The 26,720-nt window shown below is 41.1% G+C and overlaps 1 protein-coding gene across 4 annotated transcripts in view; it reads right to left on the bottom strand.

Moving 5' to 3' along the window:
- KHDRBS1 (KH RNA binding domain containing, signal transduction associated 1) overlaps nt 1-26,720 on the bottom strand; it is a 37,660-nt gene that overhangs the window by 7,527 nt on the left and 3,413 nt on the right. The window contains exons 2-10 of one of the 4 annotated variants that reach the window (XR_002480013.1): nt 17,235-17,359; nt 16,287-16,403; nt 14,219-14,365; nt 11,371-11,504; nt 10,437-10,638; nt 9,844-9,911; nt 9,026-9,084; nt 6,299-6,491; nt 3,636-3,695 (exon numbers count right to left, since the gene is read on the bottom strand). Coding sequence is in view for 3 of the 4 variants with exons in the window: in XM_021684181.1 (XP_021539856.1) it covers nt 6,394-6,491; nt 9,026-9,084; nt 9,844-9,911; nt 10,437-10,638; nt 11,371-11,504; nt 14,219-14,365; nt 16,287-16,403; nt 17,235-17,359 (950 nt within the window). In the remaining variant the exon portion in view is untranslated. Of the gene's footprint in view, nt 1-3,635; nt 3,696-5,148; nt 6,492-9,025; nt 9,085-9,843; nt 9,912-10,436; nt 10,639-11,370; nt 11,505-14,218; nt 14,366-16,286; nt 16,404-17,234; nt 17,360-26,720 lie in introns of those variants that run through there. The other 3 variants (XM_021684181.1, XM_044914466.1, XM_044914467.1) reach the window with 3 other exon arrangements.

Here is a 26,720-nt window from a genome sequence, read left to right as displayed (position 1 = left end):
AATAATAAAAAGACAAATAATTCAATTAAAAAATTGACAGGAGATTTAAATCAACATTTCTCCACAGACGATACACAAATAGTGGATCAGCACACGAAAAGAAGCTCAACAACATTAGTCATTAGGGAAGTGCAAATCAAAACCACCATGAGACACCACTTCACACCCAGTAGGATGGCTACACTAAACAAAGCAGAACGTAACAAGTGTTGGTGGGGATACGAGAAATTAGAAACTTCATACATTGCTGGTGGGAATGGTGTAGGCTCTACATAAGAGTCTGACAGTCCCTCCAACAGGTAAGCATTGAGCTGCTGTCTGACCCAGCAATTCCTCTCCTAGGTGCATGTCCAAGAAACTGAAAACGTATGTCTACACAAAAACTTGTACATGGATGCTCATAAGAGTATTTTTCATCATAGCCAAAAAGCAGAAACAACCCAGATGTCCACCAGTGGGTGAATGGACAAATAATGCTGAAAACACATACGATCAAACAGTATTTGACAATAAAAGGAAAGAGGTACTGATACAAGTTACAACATGGATGGAACTTGGAGACACAATGCTAAGTGACAGAAGCCAGTCAAAAAATACCCCGTATATTGTATGATTCCATTTATAGGAAATGTCCAGAATAGGCAAGTCAACAAAGGTAGGAAGTAGATGAGTGGCTGATCAGGGCGGGAGAAGTTCAGTAGACTGGGGGAGATGACTAAAAAGCATGGGAATTCTTTTCTGGGGGTGATAAACATGTTCTCAAATTGACAGTGGTGAGAACTATACAATTTCGTATCTATTAAAAACCACTTAATTGTACACTTCATTTTTTTTTAAGATTTTATTTATTTGAGAGAGAGCATGAGAGAGCAAGCAAGCACAAGCTGGGGTGAGGGAGGAGGGCAGAGGGAGAGGGACAACACGGGGCTCGATCCCAGGACCCCAGGATCATGACGTGAGCAGAAGGCAGACACTTAAGTGACTGAGCCACCCAGGCGCCCCTGAATTGTACACTTTAAATGGGTGAATCTTATGGATATGATTGTATCTCAATAATCGTAACGTGTCTTCTAGTTTGTATTAATAGAAGTTAACCAGAAGCTGCAAGCTGGTAGGCTGCCTACGGGCAGCATTTGGCTTGCCACAGAAGTTTTACAGGGACTAATACTAATCTGAACGTACATTAAACAATTGCTGTATGTAAAATCCAAATTTCTAGTTTTTCTGGAAAATCAGATCCAGCAAGTCTAACAAAAAAATTTCTGGAGCTGGAAAAGAAACATGAATGAAAATGAACTTCAAATGTTTGACAGGATATTCCTTCAGGGGTCCAAGGAAGAACCCATGACTCATTCAAAATGAGGGATAACTTCTAATACTTGGAGTTGTCTTAAATGAAATGGGTTGCTTCTGGAAGTAATATGCTTCCTATCACTAGTACAAAGTACTGATACATGTTACAACAGGGATGATCCTTGAAAACTCTATGCAAAGTGAAAGAAGCCTATCACAAAAGGCACATATTATGTAATTTCATAGAAACAGAAAGTAGGTTAGTGGTTGCCAGGGGCTGGGGAAAGAGGGGAATTGGGAGTGATTGCTAACAGGTATGGGATTTCTTTTTGGGGTAATGGGAATTTTCTGGAATTAAATAGTGATGATGGTTGCACAGCACTGTGAATATTCTAAAAGCCACCAAACTGTACACTTTAAAACGGTTAAATGGTAAATTTTAAGTTACACGAATTTTGTATTAATTAAGAGTAAGGTAGAGAAGACCAAATGAGATCGTCCTTATTAACTGCTTAGGATATTATCACAGTAATGTTAGCTACTATTATCAACTTCGTTTGATGATAAAGAAATGAAGCCCAGAGAGGGATTAAGGGTTTGGTTTTGTCAAAACAGAGACCAAGGCTATGATGAGGCAGAGTCAGGACAGGTCCCCAATCTTGCCTGGCTCTAAAGATTACAGGACTGTAAATTACAGGACTGTCACAGGTAGTGACAGAAAGCTATGGAAAACACTGGGACCAACTGATTAAGCTCCACATTCAGAAAAGGCAGACCACCAACAGACCGGGGTCTGCCAACAATAAAACCTGTTTTTCCAGGCGCAAGTTACAGGCCGAATGAGGAAAGAAGCACCCCCAAAATTCTGCTCTTAAGACTACCCTAGGAAGAGTTGGAACTAATTCTCTGCATTCAGGGACTTTCCTCTAAAATTGTTTTGCCATTCATGTAATCAATATCAAACTCAGGACTTCCTTGGTGCCCAGAACCATGCTCAATACACACAGTCCTCTTTAAAGTCTCTAGATCTCAGAGGCTCCTGGGAGAGGCAGGTTGGGAAGAAATGAACTCCAAGAAGGCAAATTTCACTGACAAAGCCTGTATGTGCCTTTGGCCTCTCCCGAGTTTGGTCTTTTCCCTTCGGTGCCCTCCTAACCCTAACAACCCACTCAGGGGCAGAGGGAAAAATCATCCAGCTAGTTCCTGGATGGCTTCAATCAGCAGGTAGGCTTGCTCAGTTGTCAGAACCCCCCGCCCCCCAATCAGGGGGCTACCCTTTCTTAGAGAACGAACACGAATATTTATTATGTATAGGACACTGAATTGATTGGCCTTATATATAATAAAACTCATTCAGTTTGCTGACCACTATAAGGTGTATGTTATTACTATCTTCCTTCCTAGATGTGGAAATAAGTGGTTTTAGGTCACGAAACAAAAATAGGTTGCTGATTCAACTCTTGTTAGGTCTCATGCCCTTTCTACTGTGCCACACTATCCTTTTCCGAGGGTCTCCTCAGGGTGAGAAATACCCCTTCCTTAGATTAAAAGCAATATAATATGGAGAGTAAAGATGTTAGGTTCTGGCAACAAACTTGGGCTTGATTACTAACCAACCATACTAATTATATGACCCCGGGAAGTCACTTAACCTTATTAAGTCTCAGTCACTTCTGTAATACACAAATAATACTGGACAACTGCTCTTTGCCTGCCCAGTATCCATTCCCTTTTCCTAATAACACCCGACTTCCTTTTGAGGAATTACTTTTTTCTTACCACAACCTGGTAAAGTATGAACATGTGACTTAAGCTAATACAGTCTTGACATTCCCTCCCTAGAATTTGCATCTTCAGGGAAAAAGAAAGCAAAAAGGGCTAGAATTCACTCATTCTAGCAAAAGCACCTAAACAGCTAGTCCTGGCTTCAAGAACATTCCTGTGGTCTATCACTGCTGCCCCAGTTCTCTGCAGCCCATCTGGTTCCCATGCCAGATTTTCTAGCCTTCATACTAAATCTGCGAGCCCCTAACATCCTTCTAATAAATTCCCTTTTATTTACATTAGCCGGTCACTTTGTTGCTTACAACCAGTGAACTCCAAATGAAACACTGTCCCATTAGGTTATTGACAGGATAGGGTGGGATTCAACAGATATAAGCTGACGCTACAATCATCGCAAGTAAATTCAATATGGACTGATGGTTGTGTTGTAAATATGGTACAAATGACATGTGAGAAAGATTTGCCCATGGACCATGTCCCAGGCCACCTCCTGGCAAAACTATCTTATAATTAGGATAAAAGTCCCACATCCTTAATAGAAAGCTACCTTAACATACCTGACATGGGTCTTCACTACCCATTCTACTCCAGGAAATGCCTCAGGAGTTTTCAATCACCTGAAAATGGAGAAGTAAGAGATCAGCCTTTTGAAGAGGAAGTTTTAAAGACATACAAAATAAAAGATAGAGATCCTGCATGCAGTTTACACATTACAGGAGAGAAACATGCAACTTTAAAGAAATTTTAAATAACATTTCATTGTGAATATCAATATGGGGACCTATAGGGGATCATCCTTGTACATTTTTAAATAGCTGAGCAGAAAGCTTGACTTTGGGGAGTAGCAGGTCTAATCTACAGTCATTGAAATTTTACAATGTGTCATTTAAGATGTCAGACTTTGTGCCCAGGTTACATTACAGTTCACTTGTGATGGGCAGGATTATTAAGAGTTATGGCTAATTTATGCGGCAGCATATGGTTTTTCTTTTTACAGCTATTTTTTATTAAACAAGTTTTGCCAAGTTTTAACATTAAAATTAACAGCTAAAGAATTGTTTATGCAAGTTGCTGTCACAGTTTATGTAAAAGAGAAATATGTGCTATTAAAATCAGACATTTAGGTTACCTTTGGTTTTTTGCGATGCATGTTAGCTTTACACATCCTGATTCTCTTGCGATAATTTTCCTTTAAAAAGGGGGGTATAGAGTGATCTCTTTTCATCAAAACAAGACATAATGCCCTGAAAGCTGACTTCAAACCATGGTTGAAAATTCAGTTATTTACACTTTATCACAATCTACAAATACATTTTTTTGTTGGTGTGTTTTAAAAAGAAAAAAAATGTCCATCATGCACTGCTGCAGGCAGCTTGGCACTTCATACAAGAGGATTTTTCACCCCCGAGCAGTTTAGGTGGCTCCCTTAGGGAAGGCATGAGAACCCTGAGAATTAACAGAGGAGTGGAAACAGGGCCAACCAATTCCATCATTTCCTCTCTTGGTCTCTCAGGAGGGAGTTCAGAGCCAGCCTATCATGCCAGATCCTGCCCCAGCCCAGCTGATTTGTTAACAGCATTTCTGGGATCGGAAGGGAAACCCTTAAGGGCATCCAGGGTTTGCTGAATTGTCGTATCTAAAGGCAGGTGCTATCCCTTTCCAAGCTCACGGAGATTATTTGGTGTCACGCTTAGGGCCACCTAGGGGCTTTAGAGAGGTGCAGACAAGGGTGGCTGGCACTTTAAACACTGAGGCCTATGTACAGAAACCAATCCAAGTTTCGGCTCAGTTGGGTTTTTCTCTCCAGAAATTAGAGCTTGTGATAGGATGGGATAAAACTGCTGTCAACAACTTCCAGGGGGTGAAAAAGCTTTGGTTATTTTTAAACTAAAACTTAACAACTCGATAAACTTTTTTTTTTGGTAAACTTAAAATAAAATCCCCCCCACCACTTTTAAGAATGTCTCCAACTTTTAACAAGCCCATTAACTTTAGAGTTAATTTAAGTTTATTTGAAAGAGAAAACTATTTTATTGTCCACCCAAAAAAATGACAATTCATCACATTTACTTTGATTAAAAAAGGACTAAACTTTATTGACAAACTGCTGCAGACATTTTGACATAAGTTTAAGCTACCTATTTAGGCAGACTTACACATGTAGCATTTAATCTTCCAAGAACAAAATGGGAGGACGGTACAAATCCAATTAGGACTTTAACTTATGTACAAAGTGGATTTTGATTCCTTTTTCATTCAGCTGCAGTGTCCCTTTTTATATCATGCTAGTGTTGAGACATACTTGACTAACTACCTTGGGAACAGTTCAATATTGACAACCGTCAACTTAAAAAAATCATCAGCTTTTGGTTCCAGTGTCCAAGTGAGCTTTTCATGGAGTGCAGAACCTCGGAGGTACAAAACACTTTGTCTTTTTAAATACTGAAATTTTAATTATTAGTACGATTACTGAAGGATTTTTCATGGCTGAAAAGCTCTGCATCAAATTCAATCCAGGTGGCCAGCCCCTTTCCCCGAATCCGCCTCTTCAAAACCTACTCCCCACTAAGTATCTCTCAACACTGTATGTCTGGGGCTAGATTTCAAAACCCACATAATGAAAAAGTCAGTTTTACAAACCTAATTTTGTTGTTGTTTTAAATCAATTAACGTTAAAAATTGCATCAACTATTTAATTCATGAGGATCTTTCATATTAAAATTTAACCTTAAGATTCAACCGCCATGTGCTTTTAAAGGAAACATTTTTAGAGACGTTCTGAGCTCACTTTTACATGGTGGCACCTACTGCCGTTAACGTTTGTGATTTTAAATCTTAAACAGCCCTGAATTTTGAAATGTAGCCTAGTTTGGGATTCTGCAACTACAACTTTACGGGATGCCTCAAATCAAAACTAAGAGAAAGTTAACAAGCCTTAAACTTCAGAACCTTTAAGCAAGCAATGTCACTTTTGAAACTAACAGGTTTGTGGTTTTTTTTTTTTACTCAACTTCTTTTTTTTATTATAAAAGGTACATTTCTGTTTATATTTAAACAACAAAGAAAAAAGCATCTACACACTTAAAAAATTAATTCGATATTCCTAAATCTATTTTAACTCATTTTAAAATACTACATACAGAAGCCAGAATGCAGAGTTAAGAATGGAGTAAGGTGGGGAGAAGAAGGGGACCACGAAGAAAAACACTTAGACAATTACTTGTCTGTTGTGGGTAAAGCAACAGGAATCCTGGGAGATACAAGAAATCAGTAACAACTTTGCTCATAACTGATATTTTCCCCTCATGTTTGTTTTTAATAACGTCCATATGGGTGCTCTCTGTATGCTCCCTTCACTGGCCTAGCTGGAGGGGCCTTCAGTGACGGCCTGGTCCCATTCCAGTCGTCTTGGCCTGTGGGGAAAGCAAGAACAGTTTATAAACCATGTGCTATTGGCATTTTGGGATGAGCAGGAATAGGTCAAATGGTAAAGATCACCAAAAACACTGCTTTGCTTCCAGTGTCTTGCATGTCCCAATGGTCCCTGCTTTTTGCTCTGCTTGGCCCTCCTGAACAGCTTAATTTCCCAGCTGTAGGGAAATTTTGAGTGGACAGAGAGAAGGAAACAGCTCAGAAAAGGCCTGGAGTCATCTTCAGCAAAGAGGTTCTCCACAGGCAACATGATCTCTACTCCAGCCCCCAAACCTGGATGAACCCAACACTTTGCTTGAGACAGGGAGGAAATGAATCTTAGTAGGTCTGCAGTGCCCTTTTTCCTGTTCCCAAAGGAACTGGGGAGAAAGCCTCAGGTGATGTGGCAACTTTGGGAAGTCTTTCAGACTGGAAGCAGGTAGCTCCCTTTCCAACAGCAAGTCAGGTTTCCCTGTTGAAAAGTGTCCTCTGGCTCTCTGGGAGAAGCAAGCAAGGGCCACATTTCATGAGGCTTCCCCACCAGCAGAGCTGGTCCACTGCTCTGGCAGAGGGAAGTACAATTCAATGTGTTTATAGCAATGATATGGAGAATTCACAGTTTCCTTTCTCATGCAATAGTCCAGAGAAGCCAGACAACATGGTTGACATCCTCAAATGGCTTTCCTTTGTTACAGGGAAAAGCCTGAGGGAAATGATCACTTACTTCTATAGCTGACCTCTTATGAAAAGGACTTGCGTTTATGAGCTTATTCTTCCCACTCGCCCCCATACTTTACCCATGCCAGTTCATTCCTGATGTATATTTCTCCAGCTGCCTGCATTCACTAAAGGTCTAAAGCCTCTGTATGGACCTGAAGTCCCACAGAGCCCTATCTAAGCCTGTTTATACCCTTAGTATAACAGGTACATCCATCACTTTCCAAGTGGCTTCTGGTCCTAACAAGACAGTTTATTTTTGTAATTCTGTTTATAAAGGCAGAAATCATAACCGATTAACTGTGGCAACCACACACCAGGAGCAAGAGAGGCAGCCGGCCTCTTTCAGTCCAGTCTCTTCTCTGGCAAAACAGAAACGTAATTCAGTCAAACACAGACAGAGGCCCCATTGTGCTGCCTCGCCCATGGGAGGGAAATACCCTGGGGCAATCCCTCTGCCCTTCTGAATAGTGGCCTACCAGCCACTCTGGAAGCAGAGCAGGGCAGTGTTACTGATGGCAACTGTCCAGGACCCTTTGGCTAGAACTGGTAAAAAGAGTTTCCCTAGGCAAGCAGCTGACTGGCTACTACATACTGAGCTGAGGAGCTAAGCTCAGCTTGTCTGTCTATGGGAGCTCCAAGAGGCTCCCTACGCCCTTTTCAGCTAGGCGAAGGTGGGGGGGGGGGGGACACACGACACTGTCAACTAGCGTCTTGAGATGAACTGTCAATTGCTGAGCCCCTGGCCAAGGACTCTGGAACTCCCTCAGGTATGCTGAAAATACCCTGCGTTTAACAGGCTGCTCTCCCTCACCCACTGCCGCATGGCACTCCCTCTGGGGCCCATTAACACGGGGTCATAATTGGCTCTTGAGGACACTCTTGAGCAATGTGTTTCCAACTAGACCTCAGGGAAGACAGCTTGGTCCTACTGCCATTTCAGCCGCCATAGCTCTCCTGGGATCAAGGACTGAGTTGAGATGTCTCCGAGCCAGTAAGGAGCTTGGTGCCAGTACTGCCCTGAATTGGCCCCAGCCCCTACCACCTCAGATCTGAGACTGACAGGCACGATTCTTGCACCCAACCTGCTTTTCGCTAGCTACTTGCCATCTAGTTCCCTTTCAGCTAACATTTCCTCTACACTGAGATTCTTTTCAATGAGATCCAAAATTGCTCTTAAAAATGAAGTGGGGCCGGGTGCCTGGGTGGCTCAGTCGGTTAAGGATCGGTCTTCAGCTCAGGTCATAATCCCAGGGTCCTGGGATCAAGCCCTGCGTTGGGCTCCCTGCTCAGTGAGGAGTCTGGTTCTCCCTCTCCTTCTACCCCTGCCCCCCACTTAAGCACACTCGCTCTCTCTCGCAAAATAAATAAAATCTTAAAGAAAAAAAAATGCGGTGGGGCTGGAGAATAAAATTGGATATGATGAAGTTCTTAGTATGTACCAATGTGGCGTAGGCACCAACAGCAAAGGCCCTGCAACATGACCTAGCCCTGGCAATCTCTCCTGGTCTAAAGCAGAAAAAGATCAACATCAGCTTAAAAGTTTGCAGCTCCAACCAGGCCAAACGGACATCTAGTTTAAGACATCTGCTTAGCTTTCCAAGAGTAACTCCATCTCACCTTAAGAACTCCTATTTCACGGCACACCACACAAATTCAATAAGAACGGGACGGCTACTGTCACATCTACCAACATCTCAGCTTTCTAAAGGTGTGTGCCTTTTTGGGTGTGTGCCCGGTGGCCCCCAATAGTCCAGCCACTAGCACTCGTGCAGGCCCTTACTTGCACACTCTGCCCACCATGGAAATAAAGACATACCATAAGCTTCGTAAGAATCTTGAACCTCCCCATGTCCATAGTCATAATATTCTGAGTCCCTGAAAGCCAAAGACAGAGTGTTAGAGAGCGACAGAGTAACTCTATTTCCATTTCTCCTTCTTCCCACATTTCAGGCATTTTACTACATGTGTAAGACAAGAAAATGCTCATTTTGCCCCATCTCCAAACCAGAAAATATTTCCAAAACACGTATGTGCTATGTATTTAACAACAACAAAAAAAATTACAATCATAGCAAAGAAAAATGGATACCACATAAAGTGGAAAAGCACAATCCAAAACTGACCATCTTAATCATAGTGTACACACACACACAAACATTTATAGGGCTCACTGGAAGAGAATAAACAAACATGCTGTTCTGTCCCCACTGTACAATTTTGAAATACTTTTTCAATCAGTCACAGATAAAATACATATACACAAAAACGTTATTTAAGACAAGTGCAGAAAATAACGTAAGTTATGGTAGTAGGATTCTAGCTTCCTTTTAAACTTTTATGTACCTTTAGTGTGGCAATAATACATCAAAACAATTTAAAGGCATTTTCCCTTCATTTCCATGTGGTCACAGCTCAGGAATTTTTCATCTGCTATTCCCAGATTCTATACTATAAATTAAGACTCAGTTACCTAAGCTTACAGATCTGTGTGCCTTGCAGACGTGGAAAGCAGAGATACCCTCTAAACGGGAACCACACTGCTCCTTAGATGTGTGCTACCTAAATCTCTCGGTTGCTCCAACTCCTTCCATCCATCCCTAGGACATGAAATAGCACTTCTATTGCCTGACTTACCCTTGGCTCTGGCTGTAATAGCCTTCGTAGCCTTCATAACTTTGTTCTGCATATGTGTCATCATATCCCTAGAACAAATAAAATGAAATAGAAAGTCAGAATCACACAGAGTAGGGAAGGTAATTACATCCCATGGGAGGACGGTAGGCTTCTAGATTAACAGAATGCAGAATTTTCCTCCAAAATTAACACCCACTGGGGAATAGTTGACAGAGAAAGGGTTTAAAAAAAAAAAAAGAAACAAGACTGAACCACCAACCAAACCAAACCACCCTTCAAATTGTGGGCAGGAAACAAGGTAAAATGTTGAACTTGAGCATTATCAGTAGTACTAGTGGAAAGACCCCTTACTAAAACACTGTGTATTTATCAAGGCACAGCCTATTTCCTGTTTAATCTATTCACACATAGTAAACTACGCTTAAAATGGAAAAATCTTCTCATAGTTTAACATTCACTGCAAAAGAAGAGACCGGACTCCAGATCTTATAGGTAGTCCCTGCCACCTACATCAAGGGCCAATGCTCTATCACTCAACTTCCTTTGGCAACCTTCTAGGTATTGGGAAATGGCACACTGTTCAAATTTCTTACATATTCTTCATATGTTTCTGGTGCAGGGGGTGGAGGCAAAGGTATTCTCTGGATGCCTGCTGTCCGTGCTCTTGGTGCTGGAGCACCCCTCACTGTAGGTGGGGGTGGCACTCCTCGAGTTACGGTGGCACCTCTGGTGATGGCTCCTCTCACTGGTGTACCACGCACCAAAGCCCCCCGAGGTGGTCCAACACCACGGCCCCTGCAAAAAGAAAATTTATTTTAAGATTTTTTTTTTTTTTTTTTTTTTTATTTATTTATTTGAGAGAGAGAGAATGAGAGACAGAGAGCACGAGAGGGAAGAGGGCAGAGGGAGAAGCAGACCCCCCGCCGAGCAGGGAGCCCGATGCGGGACTCGATCCAGGGACTCCAGGATCATGACCTGAGCCGAAGGCAGTCGCCCAACCAACTGAGCCACCCAGGCGCCCCAGAAAATTTATTTTAAATGGAGCTTTTAATACACAGATAATACTTTCACATTCAGATCTGTTTGCAAATTCTGGAGCTAGACAGATTTCACAATGCCTTAAGTAAACTATTATTAAAATACAGGGGAAAAAACAAAATCCCCAAAAAAAACCCACAAAGGAATATATGGGTGGGTAAAAGACCCATCCCGGAGACTCCCCAGGTTCCACAGCAGACCTATGAATATTTCATCAGCGGATGATGGAAAGTCTGAACACTCCATAAAGGTCAGTCACAAAAGGCAAAATTCTAAAGCCAGAGACCATTTTAAAATGCTAGAACTGTCCAAAATTAAAAGACCAAAAGTTTCAACAGGACTACTGCACTTGACTATGGCCAAAGTACCTAAGATCTACTTATTCCAATCCTGAGGCCCCCTTCAAAGCTGCAGATAAGAGCACCACTAAGAGAGAAATGGTACTGGTCAAATTTACATCCTGTTTCTAGTTGTCTCCATTATTTTTACCTGGGAACAGGTGGAGGAGGAGGTGCAGCTCCTCGGCCTCTCACTGGCACCCCACGTCCGCGAGAGGGCTCCGGTACTCCATTCAAGTAGGAGAGCTCTAGAAACTGCTCCTGGCAGATATCATCCATCATATCCTGCAAATGAAAGATAATAAGGATTACTGGGCCACATCTCCACCTTCTGCTGAGAAGCTGTCCAGCCCACATAAGCCTTGGATACTAAGACCAGCTCTGAATGCCTGGATGAAGTCTCAGGTCATGCATTCTCTGAAGTCAAATGGCACCCTACCTGTCACCTCTTCGAGGAAAGTCCTGATGGCACACCCCTCATTATTCAGCTGAAGATCTTCATAATTAGTCCCTACCTAGCTCTTCAGATCACTTCCAGCCACTCTCCATGGATAACCTCCTTTCAAGACATGTGGAACAACTTGTAGTTCAGAACCTGGCATACTTATACACCCATTCTTGCAAATAGCTTCCTCTTCCTAGGATAGTAAAAGCCACTACCGTTAATTAAGCTCTACATACTGGACACTTTACAATAACCTCTCTATAGATTTTGCAGTTTAATCTTCAAGATAACCCTGAAGTAAGTAGGCAGGTCTTCCCATTTTACAGTTGGAAAAAAAACAATCAGGGCATATAAAGCCCACCAGCCTAAGGACATAAAGCTAGTAAGTGGCAGACTTGATGTGAATTCAGAATTATCTGTCTCCAAAATCTAGGCTTTGAATTACTGGACTACATTGCCTTTTTTGTGTACCTGAGAGACTAACTCATTCTTACAAGACTTAATCTAAAATATTACCTCTTTTGAAAAACTTTCTTTGATGCCACCCCCACTCCCTCCTCTTTTTCCACAGCACTGTGTAATTTTCTCTACCCAAGCACTTACCACATCATTCTAGAATTGTCTTTCTCACTAGATTGTGAGAAAGGAGCCATTTTTGTAACTTCAGACCCAAGCAGAGTATTAGGCACCTACCAGATACTTAACAAATGTTTGGGATGAACAAGGAACCTGAGGCTCAGAAAAGTGAAATAATAACTTGTCCAAGATGACGCGGATAAAGGTCCCAGTCCAGTGCTCTTCCTACTGTACCAGGAAGCCTCTCTGGTACAGTTAATGGTTCTAAGGGGAAAACGGAGGCTCTGGTCATGGATGCAAAAATAGGCTCACTTTTTTTTTTCTTCACAAGAGGGAAGAATTGAGTCAAATGCCATTTGCAAATCTTTTCACATATTTCCTGATGAGAGCCATTCAGTTTTAATAGTCCATGCTTTTTTATATATCCCAGGTGGACAGAGCTTCAAGAATAGAAGATTCTAGTCACCAGAGAGATGCCCCCCCACCCCAACTCTTCACCTCCTCCTACCTTACACACTACTGCTGCTTGAGACCCACCCTGGAGAATCAAGTGACCAATGACAGCCCATTTGCCTAGATTCTTCCAAATGCTACACCAACACTGAGGAAACCCAGATATGCCTGGCAGGTATCTTTTTAGAAGACCACTTACATGAAAGCCTTGTAAAGCTATTCCTTTTGAGAAATATGCTGAGAATAAGGATAAAGAGAGATGGGCATTCCCCTACAGTCCTTCAGAAACTGGGTGGCTCAGGATGCTTCAATAGAACACCTCAAAAAGAGTAAAAAGAACTCTCTCAAGGGAAAATTTACCAGCTCTGAGGTCTTCTCTAGGATATTTTAAATTGGCTGTTTCATGTTTGAACATTCTAACGAAGACGAGGTACTTGGAAGCAAAGCAGCTGCTGAGACATCTGAGACAGTGTTGGAATTCTTAGAGCTCAGCATTATAGGTACACACTGCCTATAAATTTCTGCTCTATCAATTCTCACATCCTCTGACACCACATTTAGTTCCAACTCCTCATTTTGCGTTCACAAGAAAACCAAGAACTGTATCTCACTCCTCTTAGTTTTAGTGATGAAAACAGGATGCTTACTCAATTCTAGTTAAGAGTATTTCTCACTTCCTAAGGTTCCAGATTCATCCTTGGTTATTAAATATTCAACTGTAGTATGTTAATTCTGACAACTAGTAGGTCTTGCTGAGCAAAAATCACACCATTTTCTACTTATTCAAAGAATGGATCCTCTGACCTGTGTAATTTTCTCTACCCATCTAGCATCTGCCTTCAGCTCAGGTCATGATCCCAGGGTAATAAGCAAGACAGGTAACCTGGTCTGTCCCAACTCTTCGTGGGCCTCAGTTACACTCTGAAAGGAACTGCACACCTATTTGTTTAGTATCATCAACAGTCAAGCCTGTAACTATTATGCCTCTTTCAAATCAAACTCTATGTGAGAAATTCCTCCAGGAGAGAAAGCCCTGAATGCACCCTGGTCAAAATTTAGTCTATTAACATTGGATGCTAGAAGGCTCTTGCTGTTATGTTCTACACTCTCTAGAGTCTAGAACGTAAACCCTTGAGTACAGGGGGTTTATGACCATCTTAGCCATTGTCTTATCATAACCTCCTGGTTCCACACTAATACCAACACACTTAGTGAAGACTCTGTTAAATCTTTGTTAACCAGATGTTAAGATGCCAGACACAATGTGGACCTAAGATACTAACAACAGATCCTGGTATATAACTAAAACCACATTAGACAAGGACGGTAGAGTGGCTTTGGGGCACAGTGTTTTGAGAACTAGGTACAAGTAACACACTACTTCAGAAAAATGAACATAAATACAGAATTTGGTACGCAATTTCAGGTTATGCAGAGATCGTGATTAAGAACCCCTGCCTTATTAGCAACAGCACAAGATCCCAGTTCTCTCTTGCTCAAAGATATAGGATGTGGATTTCCTTACTGGTACTAGGAACTTCTTGACTTCCTCCATAGCATGGGCCATAAGAGCATAAGCCTCACATGGGGGTCCAAAGACTTCAATGAAGACATGCAGATCCATATTCAAGTGGGCATATTTCGGGTCTCCACCTTTGCGCAGTTCTTCCTCCTATGGAAAAATGAAGAAAAACATCACATCACATGGAATGGGAGAAAATGACACTGAGACAGCAAGAAATAACCTAAAAATCTAAGAAAAACAGCAAAGTGTAAAAAGAAAGCAAAACAAGGTCTGGAGAATAGTAATTCACACAACCTGCTAAACCTGTAATCAGTCTGCTACTAAAAGTTAACCACTGTCTTGAATTCCTGGTGTATTCACTGCAGCTCTTATTAGAAGGTACAGAAGAAACTTTTTTTTTTTTTTTAAAGATTTTATTTATTTAACAGAGAGAGACACAGTGAGAGAAGGAACATAAGCAGGGGCAGAGGGAGAGGGAGAAGCAGGCTTCCCGCTGAGCCCGGAGCCCGACGCAGGGCTCGATCCCAGGACCCTGGGATCATGACCTGAGCTGAAGGCAGATGCTTAACGTCTGAGTCACCCAGGCGCCCTGAAGAGAGAAACTTAATTCCAGTCTTCATTCAGATATCAGCTGTTTGCCAAGCATGCATGCATTCATTCACTGCCAAGCATTTGCTTTTAAATCCCAGGTAGTGCTGTTAAGTACCAGCTCTTTTTTTTTTTAAATTTTAAATAATAAATAAGTTTATTTATTTATGGGGGGAGCCAAGGGAGGGGAAGGGAGAATCTTAAACAAGCTCCATGCCTAGCGCGGAGCCCAAAGCAGGGCTTGACCTCACAAACCCTGAGATCATGACCTGAGCCGAAACCAAGAGTCAGATGCTTACTGACTTGAGCCACCCAGGTGCCCCTAAACTTTTTAAATTTATTAAGTAATCTCTACCCCCATTGTGGGCTCAAACTCATGACCCTGAGATTAAGAGTCGCATGCTCTACTAAGCCAGCCAGGTGTCCCAGCACCAGCTCTTCCTATTTGCTTATATGGTCTGGGGAGTCCTAGGGGAGGAAAAAAGTCAGGATAGAGTGAAGAAAATCTCAAGTAAATCTCATTAGGTAGAATAACATACTTCAGCCCTAAGTGTATTCATCTGATGAGAAATGTGAGTGGACAAAAGAAGAGGCTCTGAGAAAACAATGTTTGTCAATTTAGGCTGCAAAAAAGAGCCGTGAATGACTAAATTTTTAAGCTGTACCTGATATGTCTCATCTAAAAAGCTGACTCTAAAAAGCTAAGACTCTTCTGTTTTGATAGGAATTTTTTTGAAACTTATAAAGAATACAAAGCCCATGGGGCTATGACATGAAAAAAAAAATCAGCATTAGGTTCTGTTGTCAGGATTACTCATGGTTCCTTTTGAAATACTTTCTTTTAGGGGTGCGTGGGTGGCTCAGTCATTAAGCATCTGCCTTTGGCTCAGGTCATGATCCTGGGGTCCTGGGATCGAGCCCTGCATCGGGCTCCCTGCTCAGCGGGAAGCCTGCTTCTCCCTCTCCCACTCCCCCTGCTTGTGTTCCCTCTCCGGCTGTGTTTCTTTCTGTCAAATAAATAAATAAAATCTTAAAAAAAAAAAAAAAAGAAATACCTTCTTTTAGTGTTCTTTACATTCCAGCAGGCTATTAAAAAACCCAAACAACTAATTCTCAGACTCACCTGCACTCAAAACATTATTGCTCTCACTTTTCTATGTTACTGGAAAGGGAATATGCTGTTCACATTTTAGTGTCTTTCGTCTGGATCAGTTTTAGTATATCCAGCTCCCCTTCCAAGTTTTCATAGACAAATGCTTACAAATGTGAAAGTTGCTACTGCTGCTTCCATTACTATGCAGTCAAAAGTCAGGAAAGAAACAATCACCAGGGCACACCTAGGCTCTTCCAGGGTTGCCAAACAAGTAAGTTAACCTGGTCTATAATCTCTTACAGCCAACACAAATTTAAGGGATTCACATTTGTACAAGCGCTGGCTTCTTGAAGGCATTGTCTTCTTGCCTCACTGACAGGAGCTTACCTTGGCTTTGTCTCTCATTGAGCCCTTGCCCAGCACAGAGATCTTTGCACCTGTCTCTTCTTGCAGTCTTTTGATTGTATTCCCTTGTGGCCCGAGGATCTTCCCCACAAAATTGAACTGACAGAAAATAAAAACAGATTTCTCAATTTACATGTTCCTGTAAAACATTTCCACATGTATTATCTCATTTGATCTTCAACAACCCTGCAAAATTGGGGGCGTATTACCATTCCCATTTTACTGAAGGATATGCTGAGGATAGACTGAAAAAAGTGAATAGTCTAACATTACACTAGAAAGTAGCAGTTCCTAGACTTGAACTTGGGTTTCCTGTTGTAGTCTGGTGCTCTTTCCAAATTATCACACTGCAACCCTTAGTACTTCAACACACATAAGTATTTTTAAGGCAGTGACCTCAGAACAAAACAGACATATGGCATTCTTTTGTAGTACTTGTTTCGTCAACTAAATAGAACTAATTTCTTTCCTTTAAAAAACAGAAAAAAGGAGGAGGAGGAGGAGAAAAACAAGAAAGGATTTATTTAGAAGTAAAACACTGAGTAAGAAATAAAATTAACTTCACCTAGTCAAGGATTTGTTACATTTCCTGTATTTAGATTTTGCGTCAATCTTTTTCCCCCCACGTCAATCTTTCGACAGAGGGCAACTCTTCAATTTTTTCCTTTGAACTTGGAGCCTGAACAAACACTTGAGAAAGAAACTCTTTTTGGTAATAAAAAGTTGATTATATTTCCTTCCTAGCTATAGGTATGCTGTTAGATCTAGACTTCGATGTTTCAATTGCCAGACACAAGTACTGCAAGTATGGGAGAGAAGCTTCACAGGCTCAAGGACCTGATGCATCACAATTTCCAGAAGTCTTTATTTCAGCCCATGGCTCTCACACCTACAAAGACAACGAAGTGAGTGAGGCACTTTATGCCTTACCTTGGGATACTGCTTGACAGGTATCAGTACCCGCTCCTTCAGCTTCATGTTCTTATGAGAAAATAAATCCAAGTAATTCTCCTCATCGTCTTTTTTTGAATCTCCTTTCTGAATCTTCTCAATCTCTGGATAAGACAAACACAATTTAGTTTGTTCTGGCATCTAGACGCAAAGTTCCAAGTCTGCATAAAGCAATAACATAGTAGAAGACCAAATACTTCAGACGTATGGAGTTGACTAGGAAACCCAAAGGCTGCTTCTCATGAAAGCAGTTTGCTCTTCCAGCCCCACCTGAAGCCTCTACACCAGAGCCATCAAATGTTTCTCAAGAATAAGTGAATTTAACAAAACCAATGCAGAGAGATGGGGAAAAGGGGATAAATGAACTAAAAATAAAGTCTACATCAAACAAAAAAAAAGCACCAAGTCATATCTTTATGAACAAAGGTCAGTAATTTAAATATACAATGAACAGGGGCGTCTGGGTGGCTCAGTCGTTAAGCGTCTGCCTTCAGCTCAGGTCATGATCCGGAGTCCCGGGATAGAGCCCGGCATCCAGGGACCCTGTTTCTCCCTCTCCCACTCCCCCTGCTTGTGTTCCCTCCCTCGCTGTGTTTCTCTCTGTCAAATAAATAAATAAAATCTTTAAAAATAAAAAAATAAAATAAAAATTTAACAAGTAATTATAAACTATTGCAAACTTTCAGAAAGTACAGTTAATAATATAACCCCCAAGATAAAAATTTAATATTTGAATATTTTGCTATATTTACTTCTGATCTTTTAAGATATAAAATGTTACAAATAGGGGCGCCTGGGCGGCTCAGTCGTTAAGCGTCTGCCTTCGGCTCAGGTCATGGTCCCAGGGTCCTGGGATCGAGCCCCGCATCGGGCTCTCTGCTCCGCGGGAAGCCTGCTTCTCCCTCTCCCACTGCCCCTGCTTGTGTTCCCTCTCGCTGTGTCTCTGTCAAATAAATAAATAAAATCTTAAAAACAAAAATGCAGAATGTTCTCCTTATATATTATCCCCATACTATGTTTCTATCTTCTGTAATTTTTTTTTCTTCTATAATTTTTTAAAAGATTTTATTTAAGAGAGAGAGAGAGTGTGTCCTAGCGTAGGAAGGAGGGGTGCAGAGGGAAAAGGAAAGAATCTCAAGCAGACTCCTGGCTAATCGGGGAACACAAGGCAGGGCTTGATCTCACAACCATGAGATCATGACCTGAACTGTAAGCAAGAGTTGGACGCCCAACTGACTGAGCCGACCAGGCACCCCTCTATCTTCTATAATTTTAAGGTAAGGGTTCTCAAACTTCAGTATGCATCAGAATCACCTGGAGGGCTTGTTCAACTGGGCCCCAACCCCAGTCTGGGATTTGTGTTAGGAATCTGCATTTCTAGCAAGTTACCAGGTGATGCTGATATTGCTGATCTAGGAACCACACTTTGAAAGCCACTGGTTTAAGGTATAAAGATGTACTATTTCAGGGGCACCTGGCTGGCTCAGTTGGTAGAGCATGCGACTCTTGATTTCGGGGATGTGAGTTCGAGATCCATGTTGGGTGTGGAGATTACTTAAAAATAAAATATTAAAAAAAAGATATACTACTTCAAACACAGTGTGTAAACCCATACCTTTAACAGTTTTTAAAAGTAACTGTTTAGGGGCGCCTGGGTGGCTCAGTTGGTTGAGCATCTGCCTTCGGCTCAGGTCATGATCCCAGGGTCCTGGGATCGAGCCCCGCATCGGGCTCCCTGCTCGGCGGGGAGCCTGCTTCTCTCTCTCCCTCTGCCTGCCTGCCTGTCTGCCTGCTTGTGATCTCTCTCTCTGTCAAATAAATAAAATCTTAAAAAACCCCACAAAAACTGTTTAGATTAAGTCCAGCTGTGAAGTATACAGATGAAGGAAAGTCACTTTGATTCTGACAGACTTCATAAGAGTTCAGAATTTCAAACTGAAGGCTTCTGCTTATTAAAAAGCCTAATTTCAGATGTTATAGAATATGGTGAGCTGACCTGTTTATGCCCAAAAGCACATACTCCCTTGCTTTCTGACAATTAAAACTGTTGACAGAGAGAGACAGAGAGTAGCAGAGGGAAAGGGTGAAGCAGACTCCCCACTGAGTAGGGAGCAGGGCTCGATTCCAGGACCCTGGGATCATGACCTGAGCCAAAGGCAGACACTTAACGACTGAGCCACCCAGTGTCCCACCCCATATTGTAAATATTCTTTTTTTTAATTTTTTATTTATTTGAGAGAGAGAGAGAGAGAGGCAGAGAGAAAACAGGAGTGGGGGCAGGGAGAGAAGGACAAGCAGACCCCTCCGGGGGAGCCTGCCGTGGGGCTCGATCCCAGGACCCTGAGACCATGACCCGAGCTGAAGGCAGATATCCAACTGACCGAGCCACCCAGGCGCCCCCCCATATTGTAAATATTCTTAACTAAACCTTTACTCCTATGAGAAGAACTGTAGATGACAGTGCTCTTCACACTCCTATGTTTCATTGCTTGAAAGAGAACAAATTTGACTTTAAAATTAACAGACTAAATGCTTCATTCAACACCCTATTTGTTTGCTGTTTTACTGGTGGTATATCCTGACCTCTATTCTGCCCTCCCACTTAACTGCTAATATTAGCTTTTTCTAGTCACTAGTTTTGAGCCTACCATCTCTGAATACTACTACTTTTTTTTTTTTTTAAGATTTTATTTATTTATTTGACAGAGAGCGAGAGAGACAGCGAGAGAGGGAACACAAGCAGGGGGAATGGGAGAGAGAGAAGCAGACCTCACGCTGAGCAAGGAGCCCGATGCGGGGCTCGATCCCAGGACGCTGGGATCATGACCTGAGCCGAAGGCAGACGCTTAACGACTGAGCCACCCAGGCGCCCCTGAATACATCTCTTCTTGAGTTTCCAGGCTGAAAAAATATGTACTCAATCCTCAAAAATCCTAGGAACAAAGATGCCACATTTGTGATCTGAAAACATCACCAAAGAGCTTCTAAAAATGTGGGACAAATTACATGCTTCATTTTAAATGTCTCTCTGTGTGTCCTAATTGCTACCATCTAGTTAGGCCATTCAGCTATATTTTATAGCACTTTCCAGAAACTTTACTTGGCCAGTGCAAGATAAGACTCAAAGCCTGTTAATCTGTTGTACTCCTACAAGAAGGAGAGCTGCAAAAACCGAACCCAGGAGAAAGGTTTTTATGCAATGCAATGCACCCTGTAAATTCAAGGCCTTTCTATAACATGGATCTTTCTGTTATATTTTGCACTAATCATATCTTAATTAGAATCCCTTTGTCCAGTTTATCTCACAATTTTTAAAAGAATATTAAAGCATTTTTAGAGAAGTTCCGGAAGGATGATTTAAATAAAACAGCTTTAAAAAGATAAAAGAATCAGGGGAGTTTAGCCTAGAAAGCAAAACACAAAGAGGCAACTTGAAGTCTTCTCAAGAGGGCTCATCTTCCATGTTTGGAAGGGAAAGGACTGAATGAATATTCATTCAGTGTCTACTATGTATCGAATACCGTACAAATATTACCTCATTTACCCTACAAAATAACTCAGTGAAGTAGCTGGTACCATCCCCATTTTACAAATGAGGAAACAAACTCAGAAAAAAGTTTCTAAATCACAAAGCTGTTAAAGTACCAGAATAAGGATCAAAACCCAGGCTTTCTAACTTCAAACCTCATGCTTTTATCACTGCCTTTCGATGAAGAGTTTCTAAAGTGGTGGTGGTGGGGGGGGACTTTACTTAAGCAAGGAAGAATTGATTTTGTAAAATTTTGGGTACAGTTTATACCCTCAGACAGTCATGTGGTTAAAGTCCATGAAAGGACTCTGTGCGTGCGTCAGATGTTCAGTAGCCTGATCTTTTCTTTTCTTTTCCAATTCTCTATTTCTCTCCTTGGCCTTACTTTTCTTGGAGAGCTTGGAGTAGGTTTTATTGGGAAGAAAAAAAAATCAAGGAGAAGCTTCCTAAAAATGGTTTAACCCTCAGGCAACAGTACTTTCTAGACAACTTTTTTGAGACTAATTCCTTTAAGTGATCTTTGCTTGGGCCTCTAGAGACCTTAGCTGTCCCAAGAGCCAAAGAAAGGAAAGCTAAAGTGTAAACAACACAGAGAGGTGACCCATTTGTTTTCTAGCCAGCTGCTTACAAAAATCGTATTTCATCCAGTGTCTCTGTGTGTCAGGAATTTTGTATTTATTGTTTCATTTTGTCTTTATAACCAAGACTACCCTTATTTAACAAGTGCAAAAACCTGGGCTCAGAAAAGTTATATAACTCATCACAAAACTTGTTAGTGACACAGCAGGTACTTAAACCCAGGTCACTCCTTCCATCAGTCAGAGCAAATTCAACTAATATTGTGGCATTGCTTTTACTCTATCTTTTACTATGATTTAACCGTTCCTTTTTTGGTAGGTCTTACCACAATCAGATTGTAAGCTCTAAAGGATGAGGTTTCTTTTTTTCTTTTTTTGGTGCAAAAGGTGGTTTTGTTAAAGCATGGGGACAGGACCTGTGGGCAGAAAGAGCTGCTAAAGATTGCTTTTTAAATGCATATCTCAGAGGAAAGAGCATGAGTTTTGAAGCTGATCATGACCTGAGCTGAAGACAGGTGCTTAACGACTGAGCCACCCAGGTGCCCCTAAACTGAATACCTGCCATCTTTAGTATAATGTCTCATACACAATAGGCATCTATAAATGTTTACTGAATGAAAGAAACGTACCATTAACACCCTCAATGATTCATTACTTTTATCATTCCCAAGTTTATAATTCTCTGCCCTATACCTTCATATGACTTTATCATCCCCAAATTTGTAATTCTCTGCCCTGTATCTTTTCTGTTGGTACCCACCTTGTGGAATCACAAGTCCAGTAAGTTTACTGTCTTTGTATAAAAAAACTCCATTCTTTTTATTTATCAAATTATTTAACTGTTTTAAGCAATAACAGAGACCAATCGGTCCTTAATCTTTTTTGGGGTCATGGGCCCCTTTGAGAATCTGATGAAAGCCGTAGATTAGCGCCCTAGGAAAAGATACCAACATAATATTTCAAAGACAGTGTTGATAGAGGATAGGTATTGGTTCAGAAAAATCCCCCGAAGTCTGAGTAAAGAGCCCTCTGAAGGGCTCAATTCTCACATTCCAGGATAGTGGCAAACCCTGTTATGACATATTGACCAGGGTCTCCTGAATCTCTTTCTTACGATATAATTTAGAGTTTAGAGCTTTTCTTTGCTTTTTTAAAGATCTTATTTATTTTAGAGAAAGAGTGCATACAAGTGGGGGAGAGGGGCAGAGGGAGAGGAACAAGCAGACTCCCCAGTGAACAGGGAATCTGCAGTGGGGCTCAATCCCAGGACCCCGAGATCATGACCTGATCCGAAGGCAGATGCTTAACCAACTGAGCCACCCAGACACCCGCCCCCCTTTTTTGAGATAATTGTAGCTTTATACGCAGTTGTAAGAAATAAAAGATCTCATATACCCTTCACCCAGTTTTCTCCATAACACTTCGCACATATATAATATAGTATCATAACCAGAAAACTAACATTAATACAATCTACTGGCTTTATTCAGATTTCATCAGTTTTACACCCACTTATATGTGTGTTTAGTTCTATGCAGTTTAATCAGTCATGTGAGCACCACCACAGTCAAGGTGCAGAACAGTTCTATCACCAGGATTCCTCATGCTACCCTTTTGTGGCCAGAGGCCCCTCCCTCCAGCCGTTCTTCACACTGGCAACCACTTATCTGTTCTCCATCTCTATTATTTTGTATTTTCAAGAATGTTAAATTAATGGAATTATACAATATGTTTCCTTTAGAGACTGGCTCTTCTTACTCAGCGTAATTCTCTTGAGATCCATCCAAGTTGTTGCATTTATCATTTCTTTTTATTGCTAAGTAGTATTCCATGGTATGAATGTACCAGTTTATTCACCTATTGGAGGCATATGGTTTGTATTCAGTTTTGGGCTATTATGAATAAAGCTGCTTTGAACATTCATGCACAGGTCTGTGCGAAACTAAGTTTTAATTTTTCTGGGATAAATGCCCAAGAGTGCAATTGCTGAGTCGTATGGTAAACATATGTTTAGTTTTGTAAAAAGCTGCTTTATCAGAGAAAAATGTATGCTAACAATATTTTGCTTAATCTCACTAGTATTATGTTCTACAAAAATAGTATTGTACCGTATGTATCTAGCCTTATGGGACTTGCTTTTCTAACATTAGATCTCCAAGATTTCTCTATGTTGTTGCATGTAGCTGTAAGTTTTCATTTTCACAGCTATATAAATATTTCATTTTGAAAAGCTCACAGTCTTCAGTCAATGGTGAAACAAGTTGCACCATTTTGTGAACAACGTGCACCATTTTATGAATGAGGCATTCATGTACAAAAGTTTCTTTGGGCATATTCCTAGGAATGGTGTTGCTGAATTTTAAGGAATTTGAAAGTTAACTTTCAGATGAAATGTTAAACTGTTATCCAGAGTGGCTGTATCAATACACACTTCCACCAGCAATGTTTAAGAGTTCCTTCTAATTCTCAGTCTCTCAAACCCTAAGTTTTGTTTGACTGATTTTCTGTCAATACTGTAGATTTTCATTATTTTCCTGTCTCCAAATTTTTTTTCTCATTTATCGTCATTTCTTCTTCTAGCTACTTTATATTCAACATGTCAGGTTGAAAAAAATAAATCCAGTTGGGGTGCCGGGGTGGCGTAGTAGGTTGAGTGTTAGGCTCTTGGTTTCGGCTCAGGTTGCATCGGGGTCATGTGATCGATCCCCTAGACCAGCTCCGAGCTCAGCGTGGAGTCTGCTTGAGATTCTCTCTCCCTCTCCCTCTGCCCCTCCCACTCGTGCTCTAAGATAAATAAATAAATCTCTTAAAAAAATAAATCCTGTTGGAATTAGTTTGGGAAATGCAAAAAATCAACATGTTAAAAGTCCTGTCATCTTGGGCGCCTGGGTGGCTCAGATGGTTAAGTGTCTGCCTTCGGCTCAGGTCATGATCCCAGGGTCCTGGGATCGAGTCCCACATCGGGCTCCCGGCTCAGCGGGGAGCCTGCTTCTCCCTCTGACCCTCTCCCCTCTCATGCTGTTTCTCTCCCGCTCGCTCTCCAAAAAATAAATAAAATCTTAAAAAAAAAAAAAAAAGTCCTGTCATCTTTACAATGCTAGTCCCCCCACTTTCACTCCCCTACCCCACAACTTCCCCAGGACATGGCATATTTCTCTTTCATTCAGATCTTCCTTTATCACCTTTAGTAAAATTTTGAGGGGTGCCTGGGTGGCTTAGTTGTTAAGTGTCTGCCTTAGGCTCAGGTCATGATCCCAGGGTCCTGGGATTGAGCCCCGCATCGGGCTCCCTCCTCAGCGGGATGCCTTCTTCTCCCTCTCCCACTCCCCCTGCTTGTGTTTCCTCTCTCGCTGTGTCTCTCTCTGTCAAATAAATAAATAAAATCTTAAAAAAGATTTTTTTTAAGTTGACAATATGTGATCACAATATTACTCATGTGTAATACTGAGACAAAAATTCTTCCTCGTAGAATGGCCAGGAAGACTGAATAAGTAGCATACCTCATAGCAAGTTACATGCTCTACACAAAGGTTAAATATTATTTAATGTTATTGTTTATAATTATTCACATACATTTTGAACTGATTTTTATTGCTTATCCCAAGGCAATTGATACTATTCTTTTTTTTAATTTTTAATTTTTTGGATACTATTCTAAAAACGAGATTTTGTCAATTCTTTCCTAATTGGCTACTACTCATGTATCAGAAACCTACTGCTTTGTACATCTCTATCTTGTAATCAGCTGCATCACTGACCATTTTCCTATGTAAACAACGATATTGTTGCAAATACTGAGAACCTCTGCCTTTTTATCCTATTATTTACACTTGTATTTGGTCTAGAATTCTTTGCAACTAATTCCACTTTCTAATTTTAATAGGTTTTGCTAGCCCTATAGATGAAATAGGTATTTCTCTAACATATTGTGCACGAAATAAATTAAGTATTTTCAAGTTTCACTAGACTGTCTTTAAAATGTCCAATGAGTGCTTTTGAAAGATGGATTTCGAAGTATATTTTCAAGATTTTGTGGGGATTAATCTATTCAAAATGTTTCCTTACTCCTGAGTCATTTACACAAACTTATATTTTCCTAATTGTACAAAGTAGAAAAAGAACACTGTTATGCGTACAGGCATTGTATGTTTATTACATAAATATATAACACAAGATAAATTATTTTTGTTTCAGAAAACAAGCATGGGTACACGGAGTCCTTGCATGTCTGCAAATGCATTTAAATGTCATTGTAGCTGAGTATCAATTTGGCTAACACAGAAGTCTATATTCAAAATGTAAATCTCTCAGAACTGTGTTGATGTTTTTCCATCATGCAATGAAGATGAGTATCTGTTCATCAAATATTTAGTAAGAGTCCGTTCTGTGCAGCACTCTTCAAGGAACAGGAGATACAGCAGTGAACAAAGCAGACAAAAGATCCCTGCCCTGGGAGAGCTGACATTCTAGCTGTGAAGGAGGAGTGGTTAACAAATACGTAACTACAATATATAGTACATCAGATGCTGATTAAGTGCAAAATAAAGTAAAGCTGGGGAACATCTGGGGGGGGGCTCAATCAGTACAGCATACGACTCCTGATCTCAAGGTTTCTAAGTTTGAGCCCCACATTGGGTGGAGAGATTACTCAAAAATAAAATCTTTAAAAAAAAAAGCTGGGAAAGGGACAGGAAGGGGTATGTGGCTGCTGAAGGAAGAGTGGTCTGGGTCTTGAGGACTCTCTTTGGAAATGAGCAGAGGTGCCTGAGGAAAGTCAGTTCCAAGAGCTAGGCTCTGCTCTGGGTTTCTTTCTTCTTCTTCTGGCATTATCATCTTTATTGACCTGTTAGCTAGCACTCCAATGCATTCAAATAAATTGTAGTATTTTGTCCAAGTAGTAAAAAATATTTTTGAAGTACAATTTGTTTACAATTTTTTGCAGGTATTATATATAGTAGGGGGTGGAGTGGGTGGGGAGAGTTAGGTGTATGGATCCAGACTCAGACTGACTTCAAATCCTAGTTATGCTGCTTACTAATTTTGTTACTGTAGGCAAATTATTTAATCTCTGGGTGCCTTGATTTCCTCATCTGTAAAAATGAGGATAAGAGTAACTTCTCATAGGGGCGCCTGGGTGGCTCAGTAGGTTAAGCACCTGCCTTCAGCTCACGTCATGATCCCAGAGTCCTGGGATGGAGCTCCATGTTGGGCTCCCTGCTCTGCGGGGAGCCTGCTTCTCCCTCTCCCTGTTGCTCTCCGTTTGTGCGCGCACGTGCGCGCTCTCCGTCAAATAAATAAAATCTTAAAAAAAAAAAAAAAGTAACTTCCTCATAATATTGTCACAAAGACTAAATATTT

The sequence above is a fragment of the Neomonachus schauinslandi genome, chromosome 4 (assembly GCF_002201575.2).
Source record: "Neomonachus schauinslandi chromosome 4, ASM220157v2, whole genome shotgun sequence".
Taxonomy (NCBI): domain Eukaryota; kingdom Metazoa; phylum Chordata; class Mammalia; order Carnivora; family Phocidae; genus Neomonachus; species Neomonachus schauinslandi.
Note: the sequence above shows the minus strand (reverse complement) of the source record. Positions and strands in the feature narration are given on the sequence as shown.